The sequence below is a fragment of the Phyllobates terribilis genome, unplaced genomic scaffold, assembly GCF_046119375.1.
Source record: "Phyllobates terribilis strain yellow unplaced genomic scaffold, ASM4611937v1 Scaffold_1__5_contigs__length_1240528914, whole genome shotgun sequence".
Classification (NCBI taxonomy): Eukaryota; Metazoa; Chordata; class Amphibia; order Anura; family Dendrobatidae; genus Phyllobates; species Phyllobates terribilis.
Genome location: NW_027362761.1, coordinates 591,641,407 through 591,655,954, shown reverse-complemented (window position 1 = coordinate 591,655,954; position 14,548 = coordinate 591,641,407). Strand labels below are relative to the sequence as shown.

The following is a 14,548-nucleotide window of genomic DNA, read 5'->3' as shown; positions in this document are numbered from 1 at the left end:
ACAGCTGAGGAGTTCAGATGTACATCACGTATTGTAGCTTCCATGTCGCTATGCCGCTGCGGTCTGCAGCACCGCTCTGCGGACGTCTTACATACGCTCTGGTTTTACCTGCTCTCCATAAATGTCGGATATTATACCGAGAATCGCCTCTATAATACCGGGACTAATGGAGGCTTCTCAGTGACTCTCCAGGGGTCTTAAAGATACGAGAACAGGAAGACTCCAAAAAAAAGGGAAAATTCAGCTTCAATATTTTAATGACATTTGTCATATTTTATTCTTACTCTTTACATTTATTACATAAGTCTGATCCCGTAATGCTGTGTAGTGAGGATATACATGGTGCAAATCAAGACATACAGATCACTGCAGAAGGGAAGGGGGGGACCTGGTAATAAAGGAGCGGCGGCCCTCTACATTCACAGAACAATCTAATGCCGGAGGCAGAAGTCGCCCCCATCCCCCATGTTATCTGCTTTAGGGATTATACAGGAGATCCAATTCCTCCGCAAAGACAAAACCACTATGAATAATAATAAAAAAAAAACCACTCTCTCTATATGCAGAGAGCTCCCTCTAGTGGTGGCTGCAGAGATACATAAGGTTCTGTCTGCAGTCACCACTAGGGGGAGCTCCCTGTATACAGAGATATATGATAAGATTCTGTCTGCAGCCACCACTAGGGGGAGCTCCCTGTATACAGAGATACATGATAAGATTCTGTCTGCAATCACCACTAGGGGGAGCTCCCTGTATACAGAGATGCATGATAAGATTCTGTCTGCCGCCACCACTAGGGGGAGCTCCCTGTATACAGAGGTACATGATAAGATTCTGTCTGCAGCCACCACTAGGGGGAGCTCCCTGTATACAGAGATACATGATAAGATTCTGTCTGCAGCCACCACTAGGGGGAGCTCCCTGTATACTGTCATATACTTAATGTACATTGAAGCTCCCCCTAGTGGTGACTGCAGACATTTTTTTTTATTATTTTTTTTTCTTTGCAGGGCATTTGAGGATCTTTGTCAGGGCTGCTATTACAATACATATTCTGGAATGAATCCACACAGCATTATGTGTAGTGATGATGTTTTTGCTATGTGTGGCGTATGTAGGCCGGGTGTCGGCCATTACTGGGGAGCTCGGTAACTGTGCGGTAAGCAGAGTAGGGGTCGGCGTCCCACCACACTTTACCCCATCTCTTATTTAACAGTTTTATATAATATAAATTAAAAGGCACAAAACATTTTAAAGCCAAACAGGAATAATTCAGGGTAGTTGCACAAGGCACATATGGCAAATTACGGCAGCGGTGTTTACTCCATGCTCTTGGATTAACCAATGATTTGCTGCTGTAATGTGCAGGGGAGACGCCGCGGCCCAGGAGGGAGACGCCGCGGCTCAGCGATTTACTGACTAAGCGGGCTGGGGTAGAGGATATATAATAGAGTACATTTGTCTCAGTCACACGACATGTACATAGTCTCACAGTACAAGGCGCAGGCGACACCAGCGTCGTCCGATGCACGTTCCTGAGATTTGGGGCCGAAGAGTCTCACAATGATCGATAACCATGAATAGGAAAAATTAATCTGACATTGCAACAGATCATTTTTTAACACCATCCAGGACTATAAAAACGCCCCTCCTGTCCCCAGGTCATGAGAGGTACTGCAGCGCTCACTTCAATGGAGCCGAGCTGCAATACCAGACACAACCTGTGGACAGGCGGCGGCGTTGGTGTGTGTGGAAGGAAGCCGCCATCTATTCCTAATCCAGGACTTCTCCCGTGAAGGATCTCATCATTACAAAGTTCACTATTGCCACCTGCAGAAGCTGCAGCCGTGTATATATATATATATATATATATATATTTATTTCAAGAGTGAGAAGGCTCCTTTATATGGCGGCATCACAGTATCCATCCGTGCAGCCCGTCTGCTGCTCGGCCTGTCGCCAGGTGGGTCAGGCAGTAATGCATTTTGGGGCGAGGACATAAGAGTGCTGGTTCTCAGCCTATTGGGGTAAGTACCCTCCTTGCCTCGCAGATTGAGGTAAATAAGTTTTTTGCTCATCGTTCACAACGTCCCTCTGTGACTGACCGTCTGGATTCTCATCATGTCCATCACTGAAGCCAGCGAGCTGCAGGATCTGAGCGGGTGGGGGAGGGTCCTGAATTCGGCCTCCTTCCTCCCGGGTGAAATTTTGCTTAAAATACTGACTGGGGGTCTCTGCCTCCTCCTCGGAAACCGGCGGCTGCTCGTCAGGTCTCTCCTCCGCAATTAGCAGCGGTTGGGTGGACTCCGACCTGGAGAACATCGGGGTCTGACCTTGGTAGCCGCCCATTATGACGGTGGAGTACTGCACTGTGCTGGACGTGCTCTGCGCGCAGGAAATGCCATCGCTCTCGGTGACGCTCAGCTGCGGGGAAGATAAGCAGGAGGAGCCCCCGATGCCGCTGCTCAGCCCCTCCGACGTGGCCGTCTTCATCTGATCCATAGACTTTAGGTCCTGATCGTCGTACGGCTTCTCGGCCGCAGTTATTTTCACCACGCTGACGTCTGTGAATGGACCCTCCTGAAACGGGTTCGGTTTGGATCCATGCTGCAAAACGGAAAGGACAGATGTTATTTTTTGGGGGTAATGTGGTAGCAGTGGACAGGCAATGCTCTTGAGGTGGGTTAATGCTGCTGGAAGTACCTGAACGTGCTCTTGAGGTGGGTTAATACTGCCGTATGTACCTGAACGTGCTTTTATGGTTGGTTAATGCTGCTGGAAGTACCTGAACGTGCTCTTGAGGTGGGTTAATACTGCCGTATGTACCTGAACATGCTCTTATGGTTGGTTAATGCTGCCGTATGTACCTGAACGTGCTCTTATGGTTGGTTAATGCTGCCGTATGTACCTGAACGAGCTCTTATGGTTGGTTAATGCTGCCGTATGTACCTGAACGAGCTCTTATGGTTGGTTAATGCTGCCGTATGTACCTGAACGAGCTCTTATGGTTGGTTAATGCTGCCGTATGTACCTGAACGAGCTCTTATGGTTGGTTAATGCTGCCATATGTACCTGAACGTGCTCTCATGGTTGGTTAATGCTGCTCTATGTACCTGAACGAGCTCTCATGGTTGGTTAATGCTGCCCTATGTACCTGAACGTGCTCTCATGGTTGGTTAATGCTGCCCTATGTACCTGAACGTGCTCTTCTGGTTAGTTAATGCTGCTCTATGTACCTGAACGTGCTCTTATGGTTGGTTAATGCTGCTCTATGTACCTGAACGTGCTCTTATGGTTGGTTAATGCTGCCGTATGTACCTGAACGTGCTCTTATGGTTGGTTAATGCTGCCGTATGTACCTGAACGTGCTCTTATGGTTGGTTAATGCTGCCGTATGTACCTGAACGAGCTCTTATGGTTGGTTAATGCTGCCATATGTACCTGAACGAGCTCTTATGGTTGGTTAATGCTGCTCTATGTACCTGAACGTGCTCTTATGGTTGGTTAATGCTGCCGTATGTACCTGAACGTGCTCTTATGGTTGGTTAATGCTGCCGTATGTACCTGAACGTGCTTTTATGGTTGGTTAATGCTGCCGTATGTACCTGAACGTGCTTTTATGGTTGGTTAATGCTGCCGTATGTACCTGAACGAGCTCTTATGGTTGGTTAATGCTGCCATATGTACCTGAACGAGCTCTTATGGTTGGTTAATGCTGCTCTATGTACCTGAACGGTCATTCCTCCCATCAAAACCAGCGTCACACTGGTCTATAGGCTACGTCAGGTTCAGCCACTCCAGTGGAGCGAGTTGGGGACAGATGTGGCGCAGTTTTCTTAGAAGAGGCCATGTTATTTCTTGTTTAACCTTCTACCTTTTGAGAATTATACGTTGTATGCGTCAGGTTTCGGCCAGTCTTTTTTATTCTCCTGCTCATCCTGATTCTCCTGCTGCATGCTGTGCAAATTTGCAGAGTCGTTCCTAATTGCACAGCTTGAAGCAAGAACAGTGATGGTGTCAGGTCTGCGGAGGACCTAGTGTCGGTGAGATCAGTCTGAAACAAGGGGAACCCATCAGGGTGATGGGCACATTCGCTATCTCTGGTGCCAGCGCTGGCGTCTCATATCCCAGGTGTACTGAACGGAGCTGCGCTCTTACCCGGCTGGGGGTCTGTGGAGACCACTGCGCGATGTTACTCTTAGAAGGATCCGGAACGTTCGGCCAAATGTGCTTCTTAATCCTAAAGGAAGTGAAGAACAGTCACGTTACGAAAAGAGACATTACCCGTCCTGTGGCCCCCGCACTCGGCGATAGGGCGACCCCGATACTTACTGCTCTCTCTTATTACAAAACAGGAAGCACAGGACGAGGATGAGCACCAGGAAGCCGAGGCACGAGGACACCACGATGGCTTCCACCTCCCCGTTATCTGCAGCGAGACATCGTAAAGATGGAAATCATTATTAAAAAAGATGTGCAGCTCCTCTGTACAAGGAGCGAACAGCGGAGAGGAAAGACGGGCGGCAGCGATTCCCACGGCAGAGCGGAGAGGAAAGACGGGCGGCAGCGATTCCCACGGCAGAGCGGAGAGGAAAGACGGGCGGCAGCGATTCCCACGGCAGAGCGGAGAGGAAAGACGGGCGGCAGCGATTCCCACGGCAGAGCGGAGAGGAAAGACGGGCGGCAGCGATTCCCACGGCAGAGCGGAGAGGAAAGACGGGCGGCAGCGATTCCCACGGCAGAGCGGAGAGGAAAGACGGGCGGCAGCGATTCCCACGGCAGAGCGGAGAGGAAAGACGGGCGGCAGCGATTCCCACGGCAGAGCGGAGAGGAAAGACGGGCGGCAGCGATTCCCACGGCAGAGCGGAGAGGAAAGACGGGCGGCAGCGATTCCCACGGCAGAGCGGAGAGGAAAGACGGGCGGCAGCGATTCCCACGGCAGAGCGGAGAGGAAAGACGGGCGGCAGCGATTCCCACGGCAGAGCGGAGAGGAAAGACGGGCGGCAGCGATTCCCACGGCAGAGCGGAGAGGAAAGACGGGCGGCAGCGATTCCCACGGCAGAGCGGAGAGGAAAGACGGGCGGCAGCGATTCCCACGGCAGAGCGGAGAGGAAAGACGGGCGGCAGCGATTCCCACGGCAGAGCGGAGAGGAAAGACGGGCGGCAGCGATTCCCACGGCAGAGCGGAGAGGAAAGACGGGCGGCAGCGATTCCCACGGCAGAGCGGAGAGGAAAGACGGGCGGCAGCGATTCCCACGGCAGAGCGGAGAGGAAAGACGGGCGGCAGCGATTCCCACGGCAGAGCGGAGAGGAAAGACGGGCGGCAGCGATTCCCACGGCAGAGCGGAGAGGAAAGACGGACGGCAGCGATTCCCACGGCAGAGCGGAGAGGAAAGATGGGTGGCACGTTGTGGTTTTTTCAGCTGGTGCAATAGCGCCCCCAAAAGCGCAATATGGAGAAAAACAAACTCCTGCTCATCCCCCACATGAAGGAGGCTCTTACCGAACGGCAGTGTGGTGAAGCTCAGTGGCAGCCCGGCCTTCCCTCCTTCCTCAGTGTTTGCGGTCACAGACACGCTGTATGCGGTTTTAGCGGCTAAAGATTTCAGAGTGTATTCAGTTACCGTTGCGTTCACTGGGATAACTGGAAAACAAGACGAATCGTAAGTTACCTTGTATCCTCCGATTGAGGACCTGACCAGCACTACTGTGACTGGAACCCTCATCTCGTGCATATTGTGCACACAGCCTGTGGATGTAATGTGCTCTGTGCCTGTCGATGTGTTGAGGCAGTGGCACGGTACAGTGTGATGTGGGGAGACTTGCCTTTGGAGGTGCCGTAGCTGTCCCCATACTTTATTGTATAGCTGGTGATAAAACCGTTTTGCTTTGACAGAGGGACCGGCTTCCACGTCAGGGTCACCCATGTCTTCCCGGTGGACTTAGTCTGGACGGCGGGTCCAATTGTAGGGGCTGGAAATAATATGGGAATGATGTGAGATTATCCTGACACTTGGGGTGCTGCACGCAGCCCCCCCTTCTCCGTAATCCTCCTTACCTCCTTGCTGCAGGTAGGCCGCCACGATGCCATATCTCTCCTGCCCGTCCCTGTGCAGCACGTTCAGTCTGATCAAGTAATGTACAAACGGCCCAATGTCACCTGGAGACAAAGAAGAACAGTCAGCGCCGGGGAGCAGGGAGATGCCGCACGGAGTCACTGCGCCCTACGGACCCTACCACTTCTATGGGAGAGTGCTGTGGTCACGATCTGATCTGTGCAGAGGTCATTGTGTAGGAGGGGGGGGGGGGGGGGGGGGGACGAGTTTTATAAGGGGACAATGCAATTTTTTAAAGTTTTCTTTCTGCAGTAAATTCCTTTCGGGTTATAATTGTGATCGCAGACATCCTGTCCTTTCCGGGGACCATTGATGTCTCTTTTCCATTCTTACCTCGCAGAAATGTTCTGGTGCTGTCACTCGGCTCCCTCTGCCACTCAGCATCGCAGTCCATAGCCCGAGAATTCCTGCACCACTCGATCACGTAGCCCAGCACTTTCCCCGTCGGCCTCCACTCCACCCAGAGGAGTCCGTCTTTGGGGTACGCTCTAAGGTTCAAATCTGCTGGCTGCACAACTGGATGACAGAGCAGAATAGTGAGTACAGCTCTGGAGTATAATACAGGATGTACAGGGGACCAATAACAAGAAAATGAGATCAGCACTAACACTCCGACGCTCAGCTGGACACAGACTTTCCGGTCTAGGTTATGTACACACACAATTAGGGATTTGAGGATCCTTGGCACAATAGTGTTATTGGGGACCTCCACATACGGTGCCGTCTCATTAGTAGATGCGGGGACTCGCCTTTCTGATCAGTGACACGTGGGATAATCAGTGTGGATGGAGGAGAGGGGCCTTTGCTGTTATAGGCAGTGAGGACGACCTCGTAGGAGTCTTTGGGGACAGTGATGTTGCACGTGGTCTCCGCCACGGTGAGCGATCTGACCACGTCTGCTCCCCTCTTCACAGTCACGTTGTAGCCCAGGATGATCCCATTTGCTCGGGCCTTCAAGTCCTAATAACAGAGGAGGGTTAATTACTTGTCTGGTCACACATACACAGGAGCTTTTCATCATGTTATCACCCCTTGTACCAGTCACTGCTTGTCGCCGCCATGTCTGCCCCTGTGCAGTCTTCAGAAACCCTTCGCCTCAAGCAAATTACACACTGATGTCAGATCTGTATGAAGGCGGCCATCAGTATAATGTGCGGGGGGAGACGTCACAAGGGGTTTATTATTGTAGCTCCATACAAAATGAGTCGTCGTGTTCTGCTGGGATCATTCACTGCCATTTGGGAAAGTGCAGGACGACTTACAGCAGATTGTGCATCAACGGCAGCGCATCATAAAGAAAGCGCAGAAGACCAAACCAAAGACCTCAGCGGAGACATCTACCTTCCACATCAGCCAGACGACCCGATCATCACGATCAGACTCGGTACTGCTGATCTTCCTCCACAGCTCAGGACCTTCAGATGGAGCTGGAGAACATTAAAAAAGGCTATAACAGTAAGATACAAGCAATAACAAGGTGAAAATACAAGGCAAAGGGCAAATCCAAGTCTGAAAGCTCCCCCTAGTGGTGGCTGCAGACAGAATCTTATGTATCTCAGTATACAGTGAGCTCCCCCTAGTGGTGGCTGCAGACAGAATCTTATCATGTATCTCTGTATACAGGGAGCTCCCCCTAGTGGTGGCTGCAGACAGAATCTTATCATGTATCTCTGTATACAGGGAGCTCCTTCTAGTGGTGGCTGCAGACAGGATCTTATCACGTATCTCTGTATACAGGGAGCCCCCCCTAGTGGTGGCTGCAGACAGGATCTTATGTATCTCTGTATACAGGGAGCTCCCCCTAGTGGTGGCTGCAGACAGGATCTTATCATGTATCTCTGTATACAGGGAGCTCCCCCTAGTGGTGGCTGCAGACAGGATCTTATCATGTATCTCAGTATACAGTGAGCTCCCCCTAGTGGTGGCTGCAGACAGAATCTTATGTATCTCTGTATATAGGGAGCTCCCCCTAGTGGTGGCTGCAGACAGAATCTTATCATGTATCTCTGTATACAGGGAGCTCCCCCTAGTGGTGGCTGCAGACAGAATCTTATCATGTATCTCTATATACAGGGAGCTCCCCCTAGTGGTGGCTGCAGACAGAATCTTGTCATGTATGTCTGTATACAGGGAGCTCCCCCTAGTGGTGGCGGCAGACAGAATCTTATCATATATCTGTGTATACAGGGAGCTCCCCCTAGTGGTGGCGGCAGACAGAATCTTATCATGTATCTCTGTATACAGGGAGCTCCCCCTAGTGGTGACTGCAGACAGAATCTTATCATGTATCTCTGTATACAGGGAGCTCCCCCTAGTGGTGGCTGCAGACAGAATCTTATGTATCTCAGTATACAGTGAGCTCCCCCTAGTGGTGACTGCAGACAGAATCTTATCATGTATCTCTGTATACAGGGAGCTCCCCCTAGTGGTGGCTGCAGACAGGATCTTATGTATCTCTGTATACAGGGAGCTCCCCCTAGTGGTGGCTGCAGACAGGATCTTATCATGTATCTCTGTATACAGGGAGCTCCCCCTAGTGGTGGCTGCAGACAGGATCTTATCATGTATCTCAGTATACAGTGAGCTCCCCCTAGTGGTGGCTGCAGACAGAATCTTATGTATCTCTGTATATAGGGAGCTCCCCCTAGTGGTGGCTGCAGACAGAATCTTATCATGTATCTCTGTATACAGGGAGCTCCCCCTAGTGGTGGCTGCAGACAGAATCTTATCATGTATCTCTATATACAGGGAGCTCCCCCTAGTGGTGGCTGCAGACAGAATCTTGTCATGTATGTCTGTATACAGGGAGCTCCCCCTAGTGGTGGCGGCAGACAGAATCTTATCATATATCTGTGTATACAGGGAGCTCCCCCTAGTGGTGGCTGCAGACAGAATCTTATCATGTATCTCTATATACAGGGAGCTCCCCCTAGTGGTGGCTGCAGACAGGATCTTATCATGTATCTCTGTATACAGGGAGCTCCCCCTAGTGGTGGCTGCAGACAGAATCTTATCATGTATCTCTGTATACAGGGAGATTCCCCATTATAGGTGGGCACACACACACATACACCTTACCAGATTCGGAGGTGATTGCCGTATATTCTTTGCTCCATTCACTCCAGAATCGAGCTTTAATCACCTTGCAGCGTATACTTATGGTGTAGGTTGTATACGGCTGCAGTTCCTGTAGACTGAATGAATCTCTTGTTTTTGCTAGGTCATCAGAAGGGACCTGATGGGAGAAAAGTCTGACATTACACCAGTGTGTGGTCTGTTATGGTATAGAGATAAGCCCCCTTAAGATGTAATAATGGGGTCTTCAGTTAAGGTTTGCCATCTGCTAGAGCGAGAACTGCTATGAAGAGTGTATTTCACTCTGTGGGAAAGCTTGATGGAGGCAGAAAGCCGCCTTATAATCCCTGAAGATATATTCTTTTCAGTGTAATATATCTTCAGGTTTGTTTTTTTTGTTTCTTTTTAAGCTGCACAGCCTGCCTGGCAAGACCTGTGGACTCCGGTCATGTGACCTTGATGACATCACAGGTTCTTTTGCACTTCTATGTTGCTGCCTACATACGAATGGTCAGCATCATACAGGGAGAAGAAGTGCACGCCTCCAGTGAAAAGTATATGATAACGAGTTAAAGTCCACTTGAACTTAACTTTAGTTATGTGTCAAATAGTTTGATGAGCAGTAAGGGTATGTGCACACGATGCAGAAATGAAGCAGAAAATTTCTGCATCTCCCTGGCAGAAAAAACGCATGCAGATTGTGCATGCGTTTTTCCTGCAGAATACATGCGGATCCACATGCAGATTCACATGCGTTTCCGCATGCAGATTGACAAGCGCTTTCCAGGCGATGTTAGCATCACCTGGAAAGTGCTTGATAACTAGGTCACACTATATAAATCCATGCAAACAGCATGGATTTATATAGTGTGACCCGAGAGAGTGTATATACTTACCTCCGATGGCCCGCGCTGTCCTGCTCACTCCGTTCTCCCGGCTGCCGGCAACTTTGAATTGAAAGACCTGCCGACGTCAGCGTCACGTGACCCGTCACATGACTCTGACGTCACCGCAGGTCCTACAACTCACTGCAAGTGCCGGGAACCAAGCGGGAGCGCTGTGCGGGCCGACAGATGGTAAGAATACATTTATTTTTTATTTTATTCTTTTTTTACAGCTTTTTTAAATGGTACCTGGGTGTGGATGAGACTCTCCTCTCCTCCACACCCGGGTACCATCCGCACATTAGAACGCACCAATTACGCAAGTACAAATGCTGTCTTGCGGAATTGGCGCGTTCTAATGCAAGTCAATGGCGGCGAAATCGCCGCGTTTCCGCAAAATTAATTGACATGCTGCGGATTTTTGACCGCAGCGTTAACGCTGCGGAAAAATCCGCATCATGGGCACAGCACATGCGGATTTCCATTGGGGAACATTGCTTCCCTTCTACCATGCGTTTTTCATGCGTTTCCGCAACTGCAAAAACGCCGCGGAAACGCATGAAATACGCATCGTGTGAACACAGCCTTACAGAAGCAAAATTAAACAAAAAAAAATAAATACTAAAATAACTTTTTATTCAGCTCTGCAGCCACTATAACATTGTGTGTCCAGTTCACCATGAAAAATTTGATAAAAAAGGTCCTTTTTTAATTAATGGTCTGCAGATTTGGTGTACGGACCCCTCACCTCGCTCCACGCGGCGGTGCCATCCTTGGGTCTGTATCGGATGTTGTATTTCAGATCCATCAGGTTCATAGGATTCTTCCACTCGATTCGCAGCACTCTCTCCAGCACGGCGGACACGTTCACGACGTCTGGAGGATCAGGCTTCACTTCATTTATAAGAAAAAAGAGCACAGAACAAAAAGGAAGGAGCATTAGTTATTCAGCTTTTCCTCGTGTCCAAAATTAGGATAACATGGCAGCTTCTTTCTAGACGCAGCGCCTCTTCTGTCTCCAGGTTGTTTGGGGCATCGCGGCTCCGCTCTAGTCACTTCAAATGCAATAAAATCCAAGGAGGAGTGTTGAACGACACCACACTTTTTTTAATAAAAAAAAAAATAAAATAAATTACTATTCTGGACAACCCCTTTAATAAAAGTGATTTAAAAAAAAAAAAAAAAAAAAAAAAAAAAAGGACACTCCCCTGCAATCCTCTTCCTGAGGGGGACGTCGCGGCCAGTCAGTGACCATGGTGATCAGGTGGCGTCTCCGGTCGGAAAAGGAAGCGGGGAACGTGGCAGGCGTGTGAAGGCACATCTCAAGTATTTAATTTTTTTATTCAAACCAACATGGGTCGGATTTTATGATACTATCCCTTTAAATAAAGATTGTGCATGCTGGGAGTTGTAGTTTTGCTGCTGGTCTGATTGTATAGATGTGGACACCCTCTATCGTCACATCAGACGTTGCTCCCCGCGCTGGACAATTACCGATTTCAATAATGTCGAACTGTATGGGGTCAGATTTGACTCGGTCCAGCGGATTTACGGCTTCCACCAGGAAGGTGGTGTCAATGTACGGCGAAAAGTCGGGGTAAGTCAGGGTGCAGGAATGCTTCTCCGCCTCGGCCACACAGTCCTTCCTCTCACCCAAGTTCCTGAAAAAGACAAAAATCCCATTAAAAAGTGCACCTCTCCTGTAAGTGCTGAACTCCGGGAGCAGCAGCTTGTGCTCTAGAGCTGCTCTTCCTGCTCTAGATGGCTATGAAAAAATTACAACCATTTTAGTAGGCAAGAACAACATGACTGCTGTCTTCTAAAAGAAAAAGACCACACGCAAAATAAAAAAAACAGCGCCACCCTGGTACAAGGGTTGTTTGTGATTTTGCAGCTCAGCCTCACTTGCTTCAATTACATACATTACCTGTGGACAGGGGGTGGTGCCGTTTTGAAAGCGGCCATTTTTTTACTAGTTGTAGTCTACTTTTTTAACCCCTTCATAACCATATAAAGTAGCACCTTCCTACCTAATCTGGCATCTAACGAAGAGTAGGTATGAACCTTGTAGAATTTTGTCAAGGTATGCAGAGACGACCAGGTAGCCTCCTTGCGAACCTGAGCTGCCGAAGTCTGAAGTCAAACAGTACAGGATGCCCCCACCGCCCGGGTGGAATGAGCTCTTACGCCCGGAGGGGGGCAGTCTGTCCTTTACTCGATGAGCTTCCAAGATTGTCAAGCGAATCAAGCGAGCGATGGTGGATTTAGGAGCAGGGAGACTTTTACGACGACCCTCAGAGACTAAGAACAGGGAGTCAAGAGAGCCTGAAAAAGGAAGTAGAGCTTGAGAGGTAGCAGCACAAAGCTCTAACCAAATCCAGGTTTTGCAGGGCCTTCGAGTGGATATACGGGAGAAGGGCAAAAAGAAGGCAAGACAATGTCCTCGTTTAGGTGGAAGGCAGAAACCACCTTAGGTAAAAAGGAAGGATCCCACGAATCTACTGGCTGTCGATACGATGGTACTAAGTGGGCAACACCCTGAAGGAAGGTCCTGACCTGAGGACGAGAGGCCAGGTCACATTGAAACAGGATGGACAAAGCGGAAACCTGACCTTTGAGCGTGCGGATGGATAATCCAGAATCGAGGCCAGACTGAAGAAAGGCCAAGATGGAAGGCAAGAAAAAGGACATGGGAGCTGAATGGTTCTCCTCACACCATCAAAAAAGGCGAATTCAGGTGGAAGAGTGGACCTTGGGAGAAGATCTGCGTGATCTGGAAGTTTCCAGGGTACGTCTGCCAGCAGATTGGGCCAGTCCGGAGCCTCTAGAAGGGCTGGGACTCCCTCCACCCTTGATCTTCTTGATGACTGAGGATCAAAAGAAGGGGCGGAAAGAGATGGGGAAGGCAAAACTGAGCCCATGGGATTACTAGAGAGTGTCGTAAGTGATCGCCAGAGGGTCGTGGGACCGGGATACGAAGTGAAGGACCTTGTGATTTACTCGTGATGCCATTAGGTAGAAGTCGGGAGTGCACCATTTTTTGACAAATCTGAGTGAACACTTCTGGATGAAGAGCCCACTCGCCCGAGGATAGGCGCTGACGACTTAAGAAGTCTGCGGCCCAATTATCCACACCTGGTATGTGGCGTTCGGCACAAGATAGGATCCGTGAGACTTTCGAGAGAACGGACTTGCTTCAAGTGCCGCCCTGATGATTTATGTAAGCCACGGCCGTGGCGTTGTCAGACTGTATCCGGATTGGCTGGCCCACAAGAAGGTCCTGCCAATGAAGGAGAGATAGGTAAATGGCCCTGATCTCCAGCAGGTTGATTGGGAGGGAGGTCTCTGGGGTCTTCCAGCGACACTGAACAGTGTGGTGGAGGAAAACTGCTTCCCAACCGAGGAGACTGGTGTCCGTCGTGACAACCAGCCAACGGAGAGGGTGAAAGGACCTCCCGAGGCGGATGGAGGAGGAGAGAGGGTCCACCAAGTCAGATTGTCTGACCCAAAGAGGCAGAAGGAGAATGGGATGATCCAATGAGGAAGTGCTCTTGTCCCAAGCTGACAGGAGAGCCAGTTGGAGTGGGCAGGTATGGAACTGGGCAAAGGGGACAGCCTCCATGGCAGGGATCATCTCTCCCAGGACTTGCATGCAGAGTCGCTGAGGGTGAGGAGATGAACGTCTTAGAACACGGATAGCTCAGTTGAGGGCCATAATCTTGTCCTCTGGAAGAGGAACCTTGGCCAGAGAGGTGTCAAACCTCATGCTCAGAAAGGTTAGGTGCTGGGACGGAATCAGGGACGACTAGTCTGTGTTCACAATCCAACCAAGGCGGGAGAGTGTCCAAAGTGATCTGGAGGCTGTGGCAGCAGTCCCGGTTGGACGTCCCCTTGATTAACAGATTGACCAAATAGGGAATGATGACGATTCCCTTGGAACGAAGAATGGCCATGACTGTTGCCATTACCTTGGTGAACACTCTCTGGGGGCAGAGGCCAGGCCGAATGGAAGGGCTGTGAACTGGTAATGATCCTCCTGGATAGCAAATCTGATAAATCTCTGATGAGACACACAGATCGGGATATGAAGTTAAGCATCCTGAATGTCCACCGAGGAGAGGAACTCCCCGGGTTCCATGAAAGAAATAACTGAGCAGAGAAACTCCATCCTGAAATGACGAAGACGCACCCGCTGGTTCAGGAGCTTGAGGTCCAGGATAGGGTGGAGAGATCAGTCCTTTTTTGGCACCACGAATGGTTGAAATAAAAAACACATGACGCGCTCTTCTGAGGGAACGGGAATGATGACTCCCGCTAACAGAAGGGAATCGAAAGCTCGAAAAAAACCTGAAACGTGAGCCGGGTCCCTTAGAGGGCGAGACAGGAAAAAACGACCGTGTGAGATGGAGGAAAATTCTATTTTGTAGCCTGTAGAGACTCTCTCTCTGACCTAGGTGTCGTCGACCGCTGCCA

At 49.9% G+C, this 14,548-nt stretch overlaps 1 protein-coding gene across 4 annotated transcripts in view; it reads right to left on the bottom strand.

Annotated features, from left to right (window-relative positions):
• Positions 1-239: 239 nt before the first annotated feature.
• The window catches only part of IL6ST (interleukin 6 cytokine family signal transducer), a 35,026-nt gene continuing 20,717 nt past the window's right edge, over positions 240-14,548 (bottom strand). For 3 of the 4 annotated variants that reach the window (XM_073682204.1, XM_073682219.1, XM_073682215.1), the window contains 12 exons: positions 11,570-11,736; positions 10,824-10,969; positions 9,195-9,351; positions 7,458-7,543; positions 6,866-7,076; positions 6,450-6,632; positions 6,059-6,160; positions 5,827-5,973; positions 5,504-5,644; positions 4,333-4,429; positions 4,159-4,240; positions 240-2,607 (listed from right to left, as the gene is read on the bottom strand). In XM_073682204.1, the coding sequence (XP_073538305.1) occupies positions 2,020-2,607; positions 4,159-4,240; positions 4,333-4,429; positions 5,504-5,644; positions 5,827-5,973; positions 6,059-6,160; positions 6,450-6,632; positions 6,866-7,076; positions 7,458-7,543; positions 9,195-9,351; positions 10,824-10,969; positions 11,570-11,736 (2,107 nt within the window). In that variant the 3' untranslated portion in view covers positions 240-2,019. The remainder of the gene's footprint in view (positions 2,608-4,158; positions 4,241-4,332; positions 4,430-5,503; positions 5,645-5,826; positions 5,974-6,058; positions 6,161-6,449; positions 6,633-6,865; positions 7,077-7,457; positions 7,544-9,194; positions 9,352-10,823; positions 10,970-11,569; positions 11,737-14,548) is intronic. The other variant, XR_012321950.1, reaches the window with a different exon arrangement.